Source organism: Coregonus lavaretus, assembly GCF_964263955.1.
Source record: "Coregonus lavaretus genome assembly, chromosome: 32".
Lineage (NCBI taxonomy): Eukaryota > Metazoa > Chordata > Actinopteri > Salmoniformes > Salmonidae > Coregonus > Coregonus lavaretus.
Genome location: NC_140019.1, coordinates 34,692,515 through 34,714,081, shown reverse-complemented (window position 1 = coordinate 34,714,081; position 21,567 = coordinate 34,692,515). Strand labels below are relative to the sequence as shown.

At 32.4% G+C, this 21,567-nt stretch overlaps 1 protein-coding gene across 2 annotated transcripts in view; it reads right to left on the bottom strand.

Annotated features, from left to right (window-relative positions):
• Window positions 1-21,567, bottom strand: part of LOC311107902 (zinc finger protein 711-like) — a 60,478-nt gene that overhangs the window by 12,048 nt on the left and 26,863 nt on the right. For both annotated transcript variants that reach the window (XM_084150498.1, XM_084150499.1), the window contains exons 8-9: window positions 14,755-14,889; window positions 13,188-13,357 (exon numbers count right to left, since the gene is read on the bottom strand). In XM_084150498.1, the coding sequence (XP_084006624.1) occupies window positions 13,188-13,357; window positions 14,755-14,889 (305 nt within the window). The remainder of the gene's footprint in view (window positions 1-13,187; window positions 13,358-14,754; window positions 14,890-21,567) is intronic.

Genomic DNA, 21,567 nt, shown 5'->3' with positions numbered 1-21,567 from the left:
GAAAGTAATAAAAGAAAAGTGTAATAACAGAAAAAGAGTAATAACAGAAACAGAAGAGTAATAACAGAAAAAGAGTAATAACAGGAAAAGGAGAGTAATAACAGAAAAATAGTAATAACTGAAAAGGAAAGTAATAACAGAAAAGTGTAATAACAGAAAAGAGTAATAACAGAAAAGAAGAGTAATAACAGTAACAGAGGAGAGTAATAACAGAAAAAGAGTAATAACAGAAAAAGTGTATTAACAGAAAAAGAGTAATAACAGAAAAAGAGTAATAACAGAAAAAGAAGAGAGTAATAACAGAAAAAGGAGAGAGTAATAACAGAAAAAGGAGAGAGTAATAACAGAAAAAGAAGAGAGTAATAACAGAAAATAGTAATAACAGAAAATAGTAATAACAGAAAAAAGTAATAACAGAAACAGAGGAGAGTAATAACAGAAACAGAAGAGTAAACAGAAAATGAGAGTAATAACAGAAAATGAGTAATAACAGAAAAAGAAGAGTAATAACAGAAAAAGAGTAATAACAAAAAAAGAGGAGCGTAACAACAGAAACAGAAGAGAGTAATAACAGAAAGAGAAGAGTAATAACAGAAACAGAAGAGAGTAATAACAGAAACAGACGAGTAAACAGAAAAGGAGAGTAATAACAGAAACAGAAGAGAGTAATAACAGAAAAGAGTAATAACAGAAACAGAAGAGTAATAACAGAAGAGTAATAACAGAAACAGAAGAGAGTAATAACAGAAACAGAAGAGAGTAATAACAGAAACAGAAGAGAGTAATAACAGAAATTAGTAATAACAGAAAAGAAGAGTAATAACAGAAAAGAGTAATAACAGAAAAGAGTAATAACAGAAAAGAAGAGTAATAACAGAAAAAGAGTAATAACAGAAAAAGAGTATTAACAGAAAAAGAAGAGTAATAACAGAAAAAGAGTAATAACAGAAAAAGAAGAGTAATAACTGAAAAAGAAGAGTAATATCAGAAACAGAGGAGAGTAATAACAGATAAAGGAGAGAGTAATAACAGAAAAGGAGTAATAACAGAAAAAGAAGAGTAATAACATAAACAGAAGGGAGTAATAACAGAAACAGAAGAGAGTAATAACAGAAACAGAAGAGAGTAATAACAGAAACAGAAGAGAGTAATAACAGAAAAGGAAAGTAATAACAGAAAAGTGTAATAACAGAAAAAAAGTAATAACAGAAAAAGAGTAATAACAGAAACAGAAGAGTAATAACAGAAAAAGAGTAATAACAGAAAAAGGAGAGTAATAACAGAAAAATAGTAATAAAAGAAAAATAGTAATAACAGAAAAATTGTAATAACAGAAAAAGAGTAATAACAAAAAGAAGAGTAATAACAGAAAAGAGTAATAACAGAAAAGAGTAATAACAGAAAAGAAGAGTAATAGCAGTAACAGAGGAGAGTAATAACAGAAAAAGAAGAGAGTAATAACAGAAACAGAAGAGAGTAATAACAGAAACAGAAGAGAGTAATAACAGAAACAGAAGAGAGTAATAACAGAAAAGAGTAATAACAGAAAAGAAGAGTAATAACAGAAAAGAAGAGTAATAACAGAAAAAGAGTAATAACAGAAAAAGAAGAGAGTAATAACAGAAAAAGAGTAATAACAGAAACAGAGGAGAGTAATAACAGATAAAGGAGAGAGTAATAACAGAAAAGGAGTAATAACAGAAAAAGAAGAGTAATAACAGAAACAGAAGGGAGTAATAACAGAAACAGAAGAGAGTAATAACAGAAACAGAAGAGAGTAATAACAGAAAAGAGTAATAACAAAAAAAGATTAGTGTAATAACAGAAAATAGTAATAACCGAAAAGGAAAGTAATAAAAGAAAAGTGTAATAACAGAAAAAGAGTAATAACAGAAACAGAAGAGTAATAACAGAAAAAGAGTAATAACAGGAAAAGGAGAGTAATAACAGAAAAATAGTAATAACTGAAAAGGAAAGTAATAACAGAAAAGTGTAATAACAGAAAAGAGTAATAACAGAAAAGAAGAGTAATAACAGTAACAGAGGAGAGTAATAACAGAAAAAGAGTAATAACAGAAAAAGTGTATTAACAGAAAAAGAGTAATAACAGAAAAAGAGTAATAACAGAAAAAGAAGAGAGTAATAACAGAAAAAGGAGAGAGTAATAACAGAAAAAGGAGAGAGTAATAACAGAAAAAGAAGAGAGTAATAACAGAAAATAGTAATAACAGAAAATAGTAATAACAGAAAAGAAGAGTAATAACAGAAACAGAGGAGAGTAATAACAGAAACAGAAGAGTAAACAGAAAAGGAGAGTAATAACAGAAAAGGAGTAATAACAGAAAAAGAAGAGTAATAACAGAAAAAGAGTAATAACAAAAAAAGAGGAGCGTAACAACAGAAACAGAAGAGAGTAATAACAGAAAGAGAAGAGTAATAACAGAAACAGAAGAGAGTAATAACAGAAACAGACGAGTAAACAGAAAAGGAGAGTAATAACAGAAACAGAAGAGAGTAATAACAGAAAAGAGTAATAACAGAAACAGAAGAGTAATAACAGAAGAGTAATAACAGAAACAGAAGAGAGTAATAACAGAAACAGAAGAGAGTAATAACAGAAACAGAAGAGAGTAATAACAGAAATTAGTAATAACAGAAAAGAAGAGTAATAACAGAAAAGAGTAATAACAGAAAAGAGTAATAACAGAAAAGAAGAGTAATAACAGAAAAAGAGTAATAACAGAAAAAGAGTATTAACAGAAAAAGAAGAGTAATAACAGAAAAAGAAGAGTAATAACAGAAAAAGAAGAGTAATAACTGAAAAAGAAGAGTAATATCAGAAACAGAGGAGAGTAATAACAGATAAAGGAGAGAGTAATAACAGAAAAGGAGTAATAACAGAAAAAGAAGAGTAGAACAGAAACAGAAGAGAGTAATAACAGAAACAGAAGAGAGTAATAACAGAAACAGAAGAGAGTAATAACAGAAAAGGAAAGTAATAACAGAAAAGTGTAATAACAGAAAAAAAGTAATAACAGAAAAAGAGTAATAACAGAAACAGAAGAGTAATAACAGAAAAAGAGTAATAACAGAAAAAGGAGAGTAATAACAGAAAAATAGTAATAACAGAAAAATTTTAATAACAGAAAAAGAGTAATAACAAAAAGAAGAGTAATAACAGAAAAGAGTAATAACAGAAAAGAGTAATAACAGAAAAGAAGAGTAATAGCAGTAACAGAGGAGAGTAATAACAGAAAAAGAAGAGAGTAATAACAGAAAAAGGAGAGAGTAATAACAGAAAAAGAAGAGAGTAATAACAGAAAAGAGTAATAACAAACAAAGAGGAGCGTAACAGAAACAGAAGAGAGTAATAACAGAAACAGAAGAGAGTAATAACAGAAACAGAAGAGAGTAATAACAGAAAAGAGTAATAACAGAAAAGAAGAGTAATAACAGAAAAGAGTAATAACAGAAAAGAGTAATAACAGAAAAAGAAGAGAGTAATAACAGAAAAAGAGTAATAACAGAAACAGAGGAGAGTAATAACAGATAAAGGAGATAGTAATAACAGAAAAGGAGTAATAACAGAAAAAGAAGAGTAATAACAGAAACAGAAGGGAGTAATAACAGAAACAGAAGGGAGTAATAACAGAAACAGAAGAGAGTAATAACAGAAAAGAGTAATAACAAAAAAAGATTAGTGTAATAACAGAAAAGAGTAATAACCGAAAAGGAAAGTAATAACAGAAAAGTGTAATAACAGAAAAATAGTAATAACTGAAAAGGAAAGTAATAACAGAAAAGTGTAATAACAGAAACAGAAGGGAGTAATAACAGAAACAGAAGAGAGTAATAACAGAAACAGAAGAGAGTAATAACAGAAACAGAAGAGAGTAATAACAGAAACAGAAGAGAGTAATAACAGAAAAGAGTAATAACAAAAAAAGATTAGTGTAATAACAGAAAAGAGTAATAACCGAAAAGGAAAGTAATAACAGAAAAGTGTAATAACAGAAAAAAAAGAGTAATAACAGTAACAGAGGAGAGTAATAACAGAAAAAGAGTAATAACAGAAAAAGTGTATTAACAGAAAAAGAGTAATAACAGAAAAAGGAGAGAGTAATAACAGAAAAAGGAGAGAGTAATAACAGAAACAGAAGAGAGTAATAACAGAAATTAGTAATAACAGAAAAGAAGAGTAATAACAGAAAAAGAGTAATAACAAAAAAAGAGGAGCGTAACAACAGAAACAGAAGAGAGTAATAACAGAAAGAGAAGAGTAATAACAGAAACAGAAGAGAGTAATAACAGAAACAGACGAGTAAACAGAAAAGGAGAGTAATAACAGAAACAGAAGAGAGTAATAACAGAAAAGAGTAATAACAGAAACAGAAGAGTAATAACAGAAGAGTAATAACAGAAACAGAAGAGAGTAATAACAGAAACAGAAGAGAGTAATAACAGAAACAGAAGAGAGTAATAACAGAAATTAGTAATAACAGAAAAGAAGAGTAATAACAGAAAAGAGTAATAACAGAAAAGAGTAATAACAGAAAAGAAGAGTAATAACAGAAAAAGAGTAATAACAGAAAAAGAGTATTAACAGAAAAAGAAGAGTAATAACAGAAAAAGAGTAATAACAGAAAAAGAAGAGTAATAACTGAAAAAGAAGAGTAATATCAGAAACAGAGGAGAGTAATAACAGATAAAGGAGAGAGTAATAACAGAAAAGGAGTAATAACAGAAAAAGAAGAGTAATAACAGAAACAGAAGGGAGTAATAACAGAAACAGAAGAGAGTAATAACAGAAACAGAAGAGAGTAATAACAGAAACAGAAGAGAGTAATAACAGAAAAGGAAAGTAATAACAGAAAAGTGTAATAACAGAAAAAAAGTAATAACAGAAAAAGAGTAATAACAGAAACAGAAGAGTAATAACAGAAAAAGAGTAATAACAGAAAAAGGAGAGTAATAACAGAAAAATAGTAATAAAAGAAAAATAGTAATAACAGAAAAATTGTAATAACAGAAAAAGAGTAATAACAAAAAGAAGAGTAATAACAGAAAAGAGTAATAACAGAAAAGAGTAATAACAGAAAATAAGAGTAATAGCAGTAACAGAGGAGAGTAATAACAGAAAAAGAAGAGAGTAATAACAGAAACAGAAGAGAGTAATAACAGAAACAGAAGAGAGTAATAACAGAAACAGAAGAGAGTAATAACAGAAAAGAGTAATAACAGAAAAGAAGAGTAATAACAGAAAAGAAGAGTAATAACAGAAAAAGAGTAATAACAGAAAAAGAAGAGAGTAATAACAGAAAAAGAGTAATAACAGAAACAGAGGAGAGTAATAACAGATAAAGGAGAGAGTAATAACAGAAAAGGAGTAATAACAGAAAAAGAAGAGTAATAACAGAAACAGAAGGGAGTAATAACAGAAACAGAAGAGAGTAATAACAGAAACAGAAGAGAGTAATAACAGAAAAGAGTAATAACAAAAAAAGATTAGTGTAATAACAGAAAATAGTAATAACCGAAAAGGAAAGTAATAAAAGAAAAGTGTAATAACAGAAAAAGAGTAATAACAGAAACAGAAGAGTAATAACAGAAAAAGAGTAATAACAGGAAAAGGAGAGTAATAACAGAAAAATAGTAATAACTGAAAAGGAAAGTAATAACAGAAAAGTGTAATAACAGAAAAGAGTAATAACAGAAAAGAAGAGTAATAACAGTAACAGAGGAGAGTAATAACAGAAAAAGAGTAATAACAGAAAAAGTGTATTAACAGAAAAAGAGTAATAACAGAAAAAGAGTAATAACAGAAAAAGAAGAGAGTAATAACAGAAAAAGGAGAGAGTAATAACAGAAAAAGGAGAGAGTAATAACAGAAAAAGAAGAGAGTAATAACAGAAAATAGTAATAACAGAAAATAGTAATAACAGAAAAGAAGAGTAATAACAGAAACAGAGGAGAGTAATAACAGAAACAGAAGAGTAAACAGAAAAGGAGAGTAATAACAGAAAAGGAGTAATAACAGAAAAAGAAGAGTAATAACAGAAAAAGAGTAATAACAAAAAAAGAGGAGCGTAACAACAGAAACAGAAGAGAGTAATAACAGAAAGAGAAGAGTAATAACAGAAACAGAAGAGAGTAATAACAGAAACAGACGAGTAAACAGAAAAGGAGAGTAATAACAGAAACAGAAGAGAGTAATAACAGAAAAGAGTAATAACAGAAACAGAAGAGTAATAACAGAAGAGTAATAACAGAAACAGAAGAGAGTAATAACAGAAACAGAAGAGAGTAATAACAGAAACAGAAGAGAGTAATAACAGAAATTAGTAATAACAGAAAAGAAGAGTAATAACAGAAAAGAGTAATAACAGAAAAGAGTAATAACAGAAAAGAAGAGTAATAACAGAAAAAGAGTAATAACAGAAAAAGAGTATTAACAGAAAAAGAAGAGTAATAACAGAAAAAGAAGAGTAATAACAGAAAAAGAAGAGTAATAACTGAAAAAGAAGAGTAATATCAGAAACAGAGGAGAGTAATAACAGATAAAGGAGAGAGTAATAACAGAAAAGGAGTAATAACAGAAAAAGAAGAGTAGAACAGAAACAGAAGAGAGTAATAACAGAAACAGAAGAGAGTAATAACAGAAACAGAAGAGAGTAATAACAGAAAAGGAAAGTAATAACAGAAAAGTGTAATAACAGAAAAAAAGTAATAACAGAAAAAGAGTAATAACAGAAACAGAAGAGTAATAACAGAAAAAGAGTAATAACAGAAAAAGGAGAGTAATAACAGAAAAATAGTAATAACAGAAAAATTTTAATAACAGAAAAAGAGTAATAACAAAAAGAAGAGTAATAACAGAAAAGAGTAATAACAGAAAAGAGTAATAACAGAAAAGAAGAGTAATAGCAGTAACAGAGGAGAGTAATAACAGAAAAAGAAGAGAGTAATAACAGAAAAAGGAGAGAGTAATAACAGAAAAAGAAGAGAGTAATAACAGAAAAGAGTAATAACAAACAAAGAGGAGCGTAACAGAAACAGAAGAGAGTAATAACAGAAACAGAAGAGAGTAATAACAGAAACAGAAGAGAGTAATAACAGAAAAGAGTAATAACAGAAAAGAAGAGTAATAACAGAAAAGAGTAATAACAGAAAAGAGTAATAACAGAAAAAGAAGAGAGTAATAACAGAAAAAGAGTAATAACAGAAACAGAGGAGAGTAATAACAGATAAAGGAGATAGTAATAACAGAAAAGGAGTAATAACAGAAAAAGAAGAGTAATAACAGAAACAGAAGGGAGTAATAACAGAAACAGAAGGGAGTAATAACAGAAACAGAAGAGAGTAATAACAGAAAAGAGTAATAACAAAAAAAGATTAGTGTAATAACAGAAAAGAGTAATAACCGAAAAGGAAAGTAATAACAGAAAAGTGTAATAACAGAAAAATAGTAATAACTGAAAAGGAAAGTAATAACAGAAAAGTGTAATAACAGAAACAGAAGGGAGTAATAACAGAAACAGAAGAGAGTAATAACAGAAACAGAAGAGAGTAATAACAGAAACAGAAGAGAGTAATAACAGAAACAGAAGAGAGTAATAACAGAAAAGAGTAATAACAAAAAAAGATTAGTGTAATAACAGAAAAGAGTAATAACCGAAAAGGAAAGTAATAACAGAAAAGTGTAATAACAGAAAAAAAAGAGTAATAACAGTAACAGAGGAGAGTAATAACAGAAAAAGAGTAATAACAGAAAAAGTGTATTAACAGAAAAAGAGTAATAACAGAAAAAGGAGAGAGTAATAACAGAAAAAGGAGAGAGTAATAACAGAAACAGAAGAGAGTAATAACAGAAATTAGTAATAACAGAAAAGAAGAGTAATAACAGAAAAGAGTAATAACAGAAAAGAGTAATAACAGAAAAGAAGAGTAATAACAGAAAAAGAGTAATAACAGAAAAAGAGTATTAACAGAAAAAGAAGAGTAATAACAGAAAAAGAAGAGTAATAACAGAAAAAGAAGAGTAATAACTGAAAAAGAAGAGTAATATCAGAAACAGAGGAGAGTAATAACAGATAAAGGAGAGAGTAATAACAGAAAATGAGTAATAACAGAAAAAGAAGAGTAATAACAGAAACAGAAGGGAGTAATAACAGAAACAGAAGAGAGTAATAACAGAAACAGAAGAGAGTAATAACAGAAACAGAAGAGAGTAATAACAGAAAAGGAAAGTAATAACAGAAAAGTGTAATAACAGAAAAAAAGTAATAACAGAAAAAGAGTAATAACAGAAACAGAAGAGTAATAACAGAAAAAGAGTAATAACAGAAAAAGGAGAGTAATAACAGAAAAATAGTAATAACAGAAAAATTGTAATAACAGAAAAATTGTAATAACAGAAAAAGAGTAATAACAGAAAAAGAGTAATAACAAAAAGAAGAGTAATAACAGAAAAGAGTAATAACAGAAAAGAAGAGTAATAGCAGTAACAGAGGAGAGTAATAACAGAAAAAGAAGAGAGTAATAACAGAAAAAGGAGAGAGTAATAACAGAAAAAGAAGAGAGTAATAACAGAAAAGAGTAATAACAAACAAAGAGGAGCGTAACAGAAACAGAAGAGAGTAATAACAGAAACAGAAGAGAGTAATAACAGAAACAGAAGAGAGTAATAACAGAAAAGAGTAATAACAGAAAAGAAGAGTAATAACAGAAAAGAGTAATAACAGAAAAGAGTAATAACAGAAAAGAGTAATAACAGAAAAAGAAGAGAGTAATAACAGAAAAAGAGTAATAACAGAAACAGAGGAGAGTAATAACAGATAAAGGAGATAGTAATAACAGAAAAGGAGTAATAACAGAAAAAGAAGAGTAATAACAGAAACAGAAGGGAGTAATAACAGAAACAGAAGGGAGTAATAACAGAAACAGAAGAGAGTAATAACAGAAAAGAGTAATAACAAAAAAAGATTAGCGTAATAACAGAAAAGAGTAATAACCGAAAAGGAAAGTAATAACAGAAAAGTGTAATAACAGAAAAAGAGTAATAACAGAAACAGAAGAGTAATAACAGAAAAATAGTAATAACTGAAAAGGAAAGTAATAACAGAAAAGTGTAATAACAGAAACAGAAGGGAGTAATAACAGAAACAGAAGAGAGTAATAACAGAAACAGAAGAGAGTAATAACAGAAACAGAAGAGAGTAATAACAGAAAAAGGAGTAATAACAAAAAAATAGTAATAACAGAAAAAGAAGAGTAATAACAGAAAAAGAAGAGTAATAACAGAAAAATAGTAATAACAGAAAAATAGTAATAACAGAAACAGAGGAGAGTAATAACAGAAAAAGGAGAGAGTAATAACAGAAAAATAGTAATAACAGAAAAAGAAGAGAGTAATAACAGAAACAGAAGAGTAATAACAGAAAAAGAGTAATAACAGAAAAAGAAGAGAGTAATAACAGAAAAGAGTAATAACAGAAAAGAGTAATAACAAAAAAAGATTAGTGTAATAACAGAAAAGAGTAATAACAGAAAAGTGTAATAACAGAAAAAGAGTAATAACAGAAAAAGAAGAGAGTAATAACAGAAAAAATAGTATTAACAGAAAAAGAGTAATAACAGAAAAAGGAGTAATAACAGAAAAATGAGAGACTAATAACAGAAAAAGAAGAGAGTAAAAACAGAAAAGAGTAATAACAGAAAAAAGTAATAACAGAAAAAGAGTAATAACAGAAAAAGAAGAGAGTACTAACAGAAAAAGAGTATTAACAGAAAAAGAGTAATAACAGAAAAAGGAGTAATAACAGAAAAATGAGAGACTAATAACAGAAAAAGAAGAGAGTAAAAACAGAAAAGAGTAATAACAGAAAAAAAGTAATAACAGAAAAAGAGTAATAACAGAAAAAGAAGAGAGTAATAACAGAAAAATAGTAATAACAGAAAAATAGTAATAACAGAAAACGAAGAGTAATAACAGAAAATAGTAATAACAGAAAAGAAGAGTAATAACAGTAACAGAGGAGAGTAATAACAGAAAAAGAGTAACAGAAAAAGAAGAGTAATAACAGAAAAAAAGAGTATTAACAGAAAAAGAGTAATAACAGAAAAAGGAGTAATAACAAAAAAATAGTAATAACAGAAAAAGAAGAGTAATAACAGAAAAAGAAGAGTAATAACAGAAAAATAGTAATAACAGAAAAATAGTAATAACAGAAACAGAGGAGAGTAATAACAGAAAAAGGAGAGAGTAATAACAGAAAAATAGTAATAACAGAAAAAGAAGAGAGTAATAACAGAAACAGAAGAGTAATAACAGAAAAAGAGTAATAACAGAAAAAGAAGAGAGTAATAACAGAAAAGAGTAATAACAGAAAAGAGTAATAACAAAAAAAGATTAGTGTAATAACAGAAAAGGAAAGTAATAACAGAAAAAGAAGAGGGTAAAAACAGAAGAGTAATAACAAAAAAGACGATTAATAACAGAAGAGAGTAATAACAGAAAAGAAGAAAGTAATAACAGAAAGAGGAGAGTAATAACAGAAAATAGTAATAACAGAAAAGAGTAAAAACTGAAAAAGAAGAGAGTAATAACAGAAACAAAAGAGTAATAACAGAAAAAGAGTAATAACAGAAAAAGAAGAGAGTAATAACAGAAAGAGGAGAGTAATAACAGAAAAATGGTAATAACAGAAACAGAGGAGAGTAATAACAGAAAAAGAGTATTAACAGAAAAAGAGTAATAACAGAAAAAGGAGTAATAACATAAAAAGAAGAGTAATAACAGAAAAAGAAGCGAGTAATAACAGAAAAAGAAGAGTAATAACAGAAAAAGGAGAGAGTAATAACAGAAAAAGAAGAGAGTAATAACAGAAAATAGTAATAACAAAAAAAGAGGAGCGTAACAGAAACAGAAGAGAGTAATAACAGAAAAGAGTAATAACAGAAACAGAAGAGAGTAATAACAGAAAAGAGTAATAACAGAAAAGAGTAATAACAGAAAAGAAGAGTAATAACAGAAAAATAGTAATAACAGAAAAAGAGTAATAACAGAAAAAGAAGAGTAATAACAGAAAAAGAAGAGTAATAACAGAAAAAGAAGAGTAATAACAGAAAAAGAAGAGAGTAATAACAGAAAAAGAAGAGAGTAATAACAGAAAAAGGAGAGAGTAATAACAGAAAAAGAAGAGAGTAATAACAGAAAAGAGTAATAACAAAAAAAGAGGAGCGTAACAGAAACAGAAGAGAGAAATAACAGAAACAGAAGAGAGTAATAACAGAAAAGAGTAATAACAAAAAAAGATTAGTGTAATAACAGAAAATAGTAATAACCCACAGGGGGGGCCAGTATGAAAAAATAAAAAAATATAATGTATGCACTCACTAACTGTAAGTCGCTCTGGATAAGAGCGTCTGCTAAATGACTAAAAGGTAAAAGGTATAACAGAAAAGGAAAGTAATAACAGAAAAGTGTAATAACAGAAAAAGAGTAATAACAGAAACAGAAGAGTAATAACAGAAAAAGAGTAATAACAGAAAAAGGAGAGTAATAACAGAAAAATATTAATCACAGAAAAATAGTAATAACAGAAAAAGAGTAATAACAGAAAAGAGTAATAACAGAAAAGAGTAATAACAGAAAAGAAGAGTAATAACAGTAACAGAGGAGAGTAATAACAGAAAAATAGTAATAACAGAAAAAGAAGAGTAATAACAGAAAAAAAGAGTATTAACAGAAAAAGAGTAATAACAGAAAAAGGAGTAATAACAAAAAAATAGTAATAACAGAAAAAGAAGAGTAATAACAGAAAAAGAAGAGTAATAACAGAAAAATAGTAATAACAGAAAAATAGTAATAACAGAAACAGAGGAGAGTAATAACAGAAAAAGGAGAGAGTAATAACAGAAAAAGAGTAATAACAGAAAAAGAAGAGAGTAATAACAGAAACAGAAGAGTAATAACAGAAAAAGAGTAATAACAGAAAAAGAAGAGAGTAATAACAGAAAAGAGTAATAACAGAAAAGAGTAATAAGAAAAAAAGATTAGTGTAATAACAGAAAAGAGTAATAACAGAAAAGGAAAGTAATAACAGAAAAGTGTAATAACAGAAAAAGAGTAATAACAGAAACAGAAGAGTAATAACAGAAAAAGAGTAATAACAGAAACAGAAGAGTAATAACAGAAAAAGAGTAATAACAGAAAAGAGTAATAACAGAAAATAGTAATAACAGAAAAGAGTAATAACAAAAAAAGATTAGTGTAATAACAGAAAAGAGTAATAACAGAAAAGGAAAGTAATAACAGAAAAAGAAGAGGGTAAAAACAGAAGAGTAATAACAAAAAAGACGATTAATAACAGAAGAGAGTAATAACAGAAAAGAAGAAAGTAATAACAGAAAGAGGAGAGTAATAACAGAAAATAGTAATAACAGAAAAGAGTAAAAACAGAAAAAGAAAAGAGTAATAACAGAAAAAGAAGAGTAATAACAGAAAAAGAAGAGAGCAATAACAGAAAAAGAAGAGAGCAATAACAGAAAAAGAAGAGAGCAATAACAGAAAAAGAGTAATAACAGAAAAAGAAGAGAGCAATAACAGAAAAAGAAGAGAGTAATAACAGAAAAAGAAGAGAGCAATAACAGAAAAAGAAGAGAGTAATAACAGAAAAATAGTAATAACAGAAAAAGAAGAGAGCAATAACAGAAAAAGAAGAGAGTAATAACAGAAAAAGAAGAGAGCAATAACAGAAAAAGAGAGTAATAACAGAAAAAGAAGAGAGCAATAACAGAAAAAGAAGAGAGTAATAACAGAAAAAGAGTAATAACAGAAAAAGAAGAGAGTAATAACAGAAAAAGAAGAGAGTAATAACAGAAAAAGAAGAGAGTAATAACAGAAAAAGAAGAGAGTAATAACAGAAAAAGAAGAGAGTAATAACAGAAAAAGAAGAGAGCAATAACAGAAAAAGAAGAGAGTAATAACAGAAAAAGAAGAGAGCAATAACAGAAAAAGAAGAGAGTAATAACAGAAAAAGAGTAATAACAGAAAAAGAAGAGAGTAATAACAGAAAAAGAAGAGAGTAATAACAGAAAAAGAAGAGAGTAATAACAGAAAAAGAAGAGAGTAATAACAGAAACAGTCCAATGACGGGAACATCAGAGATATGAGAGACGACAGACACCTTCTTATTGGTGGTGAAGTCACAGTCGGTACACTGGTACTTCTTCTTGAGGTGGTGGTCAGGATGGTTCTTCATGTGGCACTTGAGGAAGCCTTGTGACCTGAACTTCTTACCACAGATGTGACAGGGGTAGACGGTCAGGGGCATGCCGTCTGGACCGATGATCACAGCTGAGAGGGGACAGAGGGGAAATGGATTTAGCCTTTATTTATCCAGGCAAGCCAATTAAGAAGGAATGACCACAGGAGACTAAGAGAAGAGAGATGTCAAATTAGTGGATTCGGCTATTTCAGCCACATCCGTTGCTGACAGGTGTATTAAATCGAGCACACAGCCATGCAATCTCCATAGACAAACGTCAGCAGTAGAATGGCCTTACTGAAGAGCTCAGTGACTTTCATCGTGGCACCGTCATAGGATGCCACCTTTCCAACAAGTCAGTTTGTCAAATTTCTGTCCTGCTAGAGCTTCCCCGCTCAACTCTAAGTGCTGTTATTATGAAATGGAAACATCTAGGAGCAACAACTGCTCAGCCGCAAAGTGGTAGGCCACACAAGCTCACAGAACGAGTGCTGAAGCGCATAAAAATCATCTGTCCTCGGTTGCAACACTCGCTACCGAGTTCCAAACTGCCTCTGGAAGCAACGTCAGCACAAGAACTGTTCGTCGGGAGCTTCATGAAATGGGATTCCATGACCGAGCAGCCACACACAAGCCTAAGATCACCATGCGCAATGCCAAGCGTCGGCTGGAGTGGTGTAAAGCTTGCTGCCATTGGACTCTGGAGCAGTGGAAACACATTCTCTGGAGTGATTAATCACGCTTCACCATCTGGCAGTCCAACGGACGAATCTGGGTTTGGCGGATGCCAGGAGAACGCTACCTACCCGAATGCATAGTGCCAACTGTAAAGTTTGGTGGAGGAGGATTAATGGTCTGGGGCTGTTTTTCATGGTTCGGGCTAGGCCCCTTAGTTCCAGTGAAGGGAAATCTTAACGCTACAGCATACAATGACATTCTAGATGATTCTGTGCTTCCAACTTTGTGGCTGCAGTTTGGGGAAGGCCTTTTCCTGTTTCAGCATGACAATGCACCCGTGCACAAAGCGAGGTCCATACAGAAATGGTTTGTCGAGATCGGTGTCGAAGAACTTGTCTGGCCTGCACAGAAGAGCCCTGACCTCAACCCCATCGAACACCTTTGGGATGAATTGGAACGCCGACTGCGAGCCAGGCCTAATCGCCCAACATCAGTGCCCAACATCAGTGCCCAACCTCACTAATGCTCAAAATATAGTGGAAAGCCTTTCCAGAAGAGTGGAGGCTGTTATGGCAGCAAAGGGGGGACCAACTCTATATTAATGCCCATGATTTTGTAATGAGATGTTCGACGAGCAGGTGTCCACATACTTTTGGCCAAACTAACAGCAGAATTTCAAGCCACAAAAAGGAAGCAACAAGGAAATCTCCGCCACGTTTTCTTCAATTTTTATATATTTAGGAGATAAAACTAGTTGTATCTTCTTTGGGTTCATGTCAGCCGAAGGGATACTGTAGTCTGTGTTTACCTGTCTGGCACTGCCGTGCATCTCCCTTCCTCTTCTTCTTGATCTTCTGTTTGAGGGCTCTGCTGGTACCCTGACCATCTCTGATCTGAAGGTATGGCCTGGTCCCTTCATTCTTCACTGTGTCCACACTGTTATCTACATATAAACAGCAGGAGAAACAGACTGTTATCTACATATAAACAGCAGGAGAAACAGACTGTTATCTACATATAAACAGCAGGAGAAACAGACTGTTATCTACATATAAACAGCAGGGCAGGAGAAACAGACTGTTATCTACATATAAACAGCAGGAGAAACAGACTGTTATCTACATATAAACAGCAGGGCAGGTGAAACAGACTGTTATCTACATATAAACAGCAGGGCAGGTGAAACAGACTGTTATCTACATATAAACAGCAGGAGAAACAGACTGTTATCTACATATAAACAGCAGGAGAAACAGACTGTTATCTACATATAAACAGCAGGAGAAACAGACTGTTATCTACATATAAACAGCAGGAGAAACAGACTGTTATCTACATATAACCAGCAGGAGAAACAGACTGTTATCTACATATAAACAGCAGGTGAAACAGACTGTTATCTACATATAAACAGCAGGAGAAACAGACTGTTATCTACATATAAACAGCAGGAGAAACAGACTGTTATCTACATATAAACAGCAGGAGAAACAGACTGTTATCTACATATAAACAGCAGGAGAAACAGACTGTTATCTACATATAAACAGCAGGGCAGGTGAAACAGACTGTTATCTACATATAAACAGCAGGGCAGGAGAAACAGACTGTTATCTACATATAAACAGCAGGGCAGGAGAAACAGACTGTTATCTACATATAAACAGCAGGGCAGGTGAAACAGACTGTTATCTACATATAAACAGCAGGGCAGGAGAAACAGACTGTTATCTACATATAAACAGCAGGGCAGGAGAAACAGACTGTTATCTACATATAAACAGCAGGAGAAACAGACTGTTATCTACATATAAACAGCAGGGCAGGTGAAACAGACTGTTATCTACATATAAACAGCAGGAGAAACAGACTGTTATCTACATATAAACAGCAGGAGAAACAGACTGTTATCTACATATAAACAGCAGGAGAAACAGACTGTTATCTACATATAAACAGCAGGAGAAACAGACTGTTATCTACATATAAACAGCAGGAGAAACAGACTGTTATCTACATATAAACAGCAGGAGAAACAGACTGTTATCTACATATAAACAGCAGGGCAGGTGAAACAGACTGTTATCTACATATAAACAGCAGGAGAAACAGACTGTTATCTACATATAAACAGCAGGGCAGGAGAAACAGACTGTTATCTACATATAAACAGCAGGGCAGGTGAAACAGACTGTTATCTACATATAAACAGCAGGGCAGGTGAAACAGACTGTTATCTACATATAAACAGCAGGAGAAACAGACTGTTATCTACATATAAACAGCAGGAGAAACAGACTGTTATCTACATATAAACAGCAGGGCAGGTGAAACAGACTGTTATCTACATATAAACAGCAGGGCAGGTGAAACAGACTGTTATCTACATATAAACAGCAGGAGAAACAGACTGTTATCTACATATAAACAGCAGGGCAGGTGAAACAGACTGTTATCTACATATAAACAGCAGGTGAAACAGACTGTTATCTACATATAAACAGCAGGAGAAACAGACTGTTATCTACATATAAACAGCAGGAGAAACAGACTGTTATCTACATATAAACAGCAGGGCAGGTGAAACAGACTGTTATCTACATATAAACAGCAGGAGAAACAGACTGGTATCTACATATAAACAGCAGGGCAGGTGAAACAGACTGTTATCTACATATAAACAGCAGGAGAAACAGACTGTTATCTACATATAAACAGCAGGAGAAACAGACTGTTATCTACATATAAACAGCAGGGCAGGTGAAACAGACTGTTATCTACATATAAACAGCAGGGCAGGAGAAACAGACTGTTATCTACATATAAACAGCAGGGCAGGTGAAACAGACTGTTATCTACATATAAACAGCAGGGCAGGAGAAACAAACTGTTATCTACATATAAACAGCAGGAGAAACAGACTGTTATCTACATATAAACAGCAGGGCAGGTGAAACAGACTGTTATCTACATATAAACAGCAGGGCAGGTGAAACAGACTGTTATCTACATATAAACAGCAGGGCAGGTGAAACAGACTGTTATCTACATATAAACAGCAGGAGAAACAGACTGTTATCTACATATAAACAGCAGGAGAAACAGACTGTTATCTACATATAAACAGCAGGAGAAACAGACTGTTATCTACATATAAACAGCAGGAGAAACAGACTGTTATCTACATATAAACAGCAGGGCAGGTGAAACAGACTGTTATCTACATATAAACAGCAGGGCAGGAGAAACAGACTGTTATCTACATATAAACAGCAGGGCAGGTGAAACAGACTGTTATCTACATATAAACAGCAGGGCAGGAGAAACAGACTGTTATCTACATATAAACAGCAGGAGAAACAGACTGTTATCTACATATAAACAGCAGGGCAGGTGAAACAGACTGTTATCTACATATAAACAGCAGGGCAGGTGAAACAGACTGTTATCTACATATAAACAGCAGGAGAAACAGACTGTTATCTACATATAAACAGCAGGAGAAACAGACTGTTATCTACATATAAACAGCAGGAGAAACAGACTGTTATCTACATATAAACAGCAGGAGAAACAGACTGTTATCTACATATAAACAGCAGGGCAGGTGAAACAGACTGTTATCTACATATAAACAGCAGGAGAAACAGACCGTTATCTACATATAAACAGCAGGAGAAACAGACTGTTATCTACATATAAACAGCAGGGCAGGTGAAACAGACTGTTATCTACATATAAACAGCAGGAGAAACAGACTGTTATCTACATATAAACAGCAGGGCAGGAGAAACAGACTGTTATCTACATATAAACAGCAGGGCAGGTGAAACAGACTGTTATCTACATATAAACAGCAGGGCAGGTGAAACAGACTGTTATCTACATATAAACAGCAGGAGAAGCAGACTGTTATCTACATATAAACAGCAGGGCAGGTGAAACAGACTGTTATCTACATATAAACAGCAGGTGAAACAGACTGTTATCTACATATAAACAGCAGGAGAAACAGACTTATCTACATATAAACAGCAGGAGAAACAGACTGTTATCTACATATAAACAGCAGGAGAAACAGACTGTTATCTACATATAAACAGCAGGGCAGGAGAAACAGACTGTTATCTACATATAAACAGCAGGAGAAACAGACTGTTATCTACATATAAACAGCAGGGCAGGTGAAACAGACTGTTATCTACATATAAACAGCAGGGCAGGAGAAACAGACTGTTATCTACATATAAACAGCAGGAGAAACAGACTGTTATCTACATATAAACAGCAGGAGAAACAGACTGTTATCTACATATAAACAGCAGGGCAGGTGAAACAGACTGTTATCTACATATAAACAGCAGGGCAGGTGAAACAGACTGTTATCTACATATAAACAGAAGGGCAGGTGAAACAGACTTATCTACATATAAACAGCAGGAGAAACAGACTGTTATCTACATATAAACAGCAGGGCAGGAGAAACAGACTGTTATCTACATATAAACAGCAGGTGAAACAGACTGTTATCTACATATAAACAGCAGGAGAAACAGACTGTTATCTACATATAAACAGCAGGAGAAACAGACTGTTATCTACATATAAACAGCAGGAGAAACAGACTGTTATCTACATATAAACAGCAGGAGAAACAGACTGTTATCTACATATAAACAGCAGGGCAGGTGAAACAGACTGTTATCTACATATAAACAGCAGGGCAGGAGAAACAGACTGTTATCTACATATAAACAGCAGGGCAGGTGAAACAGACTGTTATCTACATATAAACAGCAGGGCAGGAGAAACAGACTGTTATCTACATATAAACAGCAGGAGAAACAGACTGTTATCTACATATAAACAGCAGGGCAGGTGAAACAGACTGTTATCTACATATAAACAGCAGGGCAGGTGAAACAGACTGTTATCTACATATAAACAGCAGGAGAAACAGACTGTTATCTACATATAAACAGCAGGAGAAACAGACTGTTATCTACATATAAACAGCAGGAGAAACAGACTGTTATCTACATATAAACAGCAGGAGAAACAGACTGTTATCTACATATAAACAGCAGGAGAAACAGACTGTTATCTACATATAAACAGCAGGGCAGGTGAAACAGACTGTTATCTACATATAAACAGCAGGAGAAACAGACCGTTATCTACATATAAACAGCAGGAGAAACAGACTGTTATCTACATATAAACAGCAGGGCAGGTGAAACAGACTGTTATCTACATATAAACAGCAGGAGAAACAGACTGTTATCTACATATAAACAGCAGGGCAGGAGAAACAGACTGTTATCTACATATAAACAGCAGGGCAGGTGAAACAGACTGTTATCTACATATAAACAGCAGGGCAGGTGAAACAGACTGTTATCTACATATAAACAGCAGGAGAAACAGACTGTTATCTACATATAAACAGCAGGAGAAACAGACTGTTATCTACATATAAACAGCAGGGCAGGTGAAACAGACTGTTATCTACATATAAACAGCAGGGCAGGTGAAACAGACTGTTATCTACATATAAACAGCAGGAGAAGCAGACTGTTATCTACATATAAACAGCAGGGCAGGTGAAACAGACTGTTATCTACATATAAACAGCAGGTGAAACAGACTGTTATCTACATATAAACAGCAGGAGAAACAGACTTATCTACATATAAACAGCAGGAGAAACAGACTGTTATCTACATATAAACAGCAGGAGAAACAGACTGTTATCTACATATAAACAGCAGGGCAGGAGAAACAGACTGTTATCTACATATAAACAGCAGGAGAAACAGACTGTTATCTACATATAAACAGCAGGGCAGGTGAAACAGACTGTTATCTACATATAAACAGCAGGGCAGGAGAAACAGACTGTTATCTACATATAAACAGCAGGAGAAACAGACTGTTATCTACATATAAACAGCAGGAGAAACAGACTGTTATCTACATATAAACAGCAGGGCAGGTGAAACAGACTGTTATCTACATATAAACAGCAGGGCAGGTGAAACAGACTGTTATCTACATATAAACAGAAGGGCAGGTGAAACAGACTTATCTACATATAAACAGCAGGAGAAACAGACTGTTATCTACATATAAACAGCAGGGCAGGAGAAACAGACTGTTATCTACATATAAACAGCAGGTGAAACAGACTGTTATCTACATATAAACAGCAGGAGAAACAGACTGTTATCTACATATAAACAGCAGGAGAAACAGACTGTTATCTACATATAAACAGCAGGGCAGGAGAAACAGACTGTTATCTACATATAAACAGCAGGGCAGGAGAAACAGACTGTTATCTACATATAAACAGCAGGAGAAACAGACTGTTATCTACATATAAACAGCAGGAGAAACAGACTGTTATCTACATATAAACAGCAGGAGAAACAGACTGTTATCTACATATAAACAGCAGGAGAAACAGACTGTTATCTACATATAAACAGCAGGGCAGGTGAAACAGACTGTTATCTACATATAAACAGCAGGGCAGGAGAAACAGACTGTTATCTACATATAAACAGCAGGGCAGGTGAAACAGACTGTTATCTACATATAAACAGCAGGAGAAACAGACTGTTATCTACATATAAACAGCAGGAGAAACAGACTGTTATCTACATATAAACAGCAGGAGAAACAGACTGTTATCTACATATAAACAGCAGGTGAAACAGACTGTTATCTACATATAAACAGCAGGGCAGGAGAAACAGACTGTTATCTACATATAAACAGCAGGAGAAACAGACTGTTATCTACATATAAACAGCAGGAGAAACAGACTGTTATCTACATATAAACAGCAGGAGAAACAGACTGTTATCTACATATAAACAGCAGGAGAAACAGACTGTTATCTACATATAAACAGCAGGGCAGGTGAAACAGACTGTTATCTACATATAAACAGCAGGGCAGGAGAAACAGACTGTTATCTACATATAAACAGCAGGAGAAACAGACTGTTATCTACATATAAACAGCAGGAGAAACAGACTGTTATCTACATATAAACAGCAGGAGAAACAGACTGTTATCTACATATAAACAGCAGGAGAAACAGACTGTTATCTACATATAAACAGCAGGGCAGGAGAAACAGACTGTTATCTACATATAAACAGCAGGAGAAACAGACTGTTATCTACATATAAACAGCAGGGCAGGTGAAACAGACTGTTATCTACATATAAACAGCAGGGCAGGAGAAAGAGACTGTTATCTACATATAAACAGCAGGGCAGGTGAAACAGACTGTTATCTACATATAAACAGCAGGAGAAACAGACTGTTATCTACATATAAACAGCAGGGCAGGAGAAACAGACTGTTATCTACATATAAACAGCAGGAGAAACAGACTGTTATCTACATATAAACAGCAGGAGAAACAGACTGTTATCTACATATAAACAGCAGGGCAGGTGAAACAGACTGTTATCTACATATAAACAGCAGGGCAGGAGAAAGAGACTGTTATCTACATATAAACAGCAGGGCAGGTGAAACAGACTTATCTACATATAAACAGCAGGAGAAACAGACTGTTATCTACATATAAACAGCAGGGCAG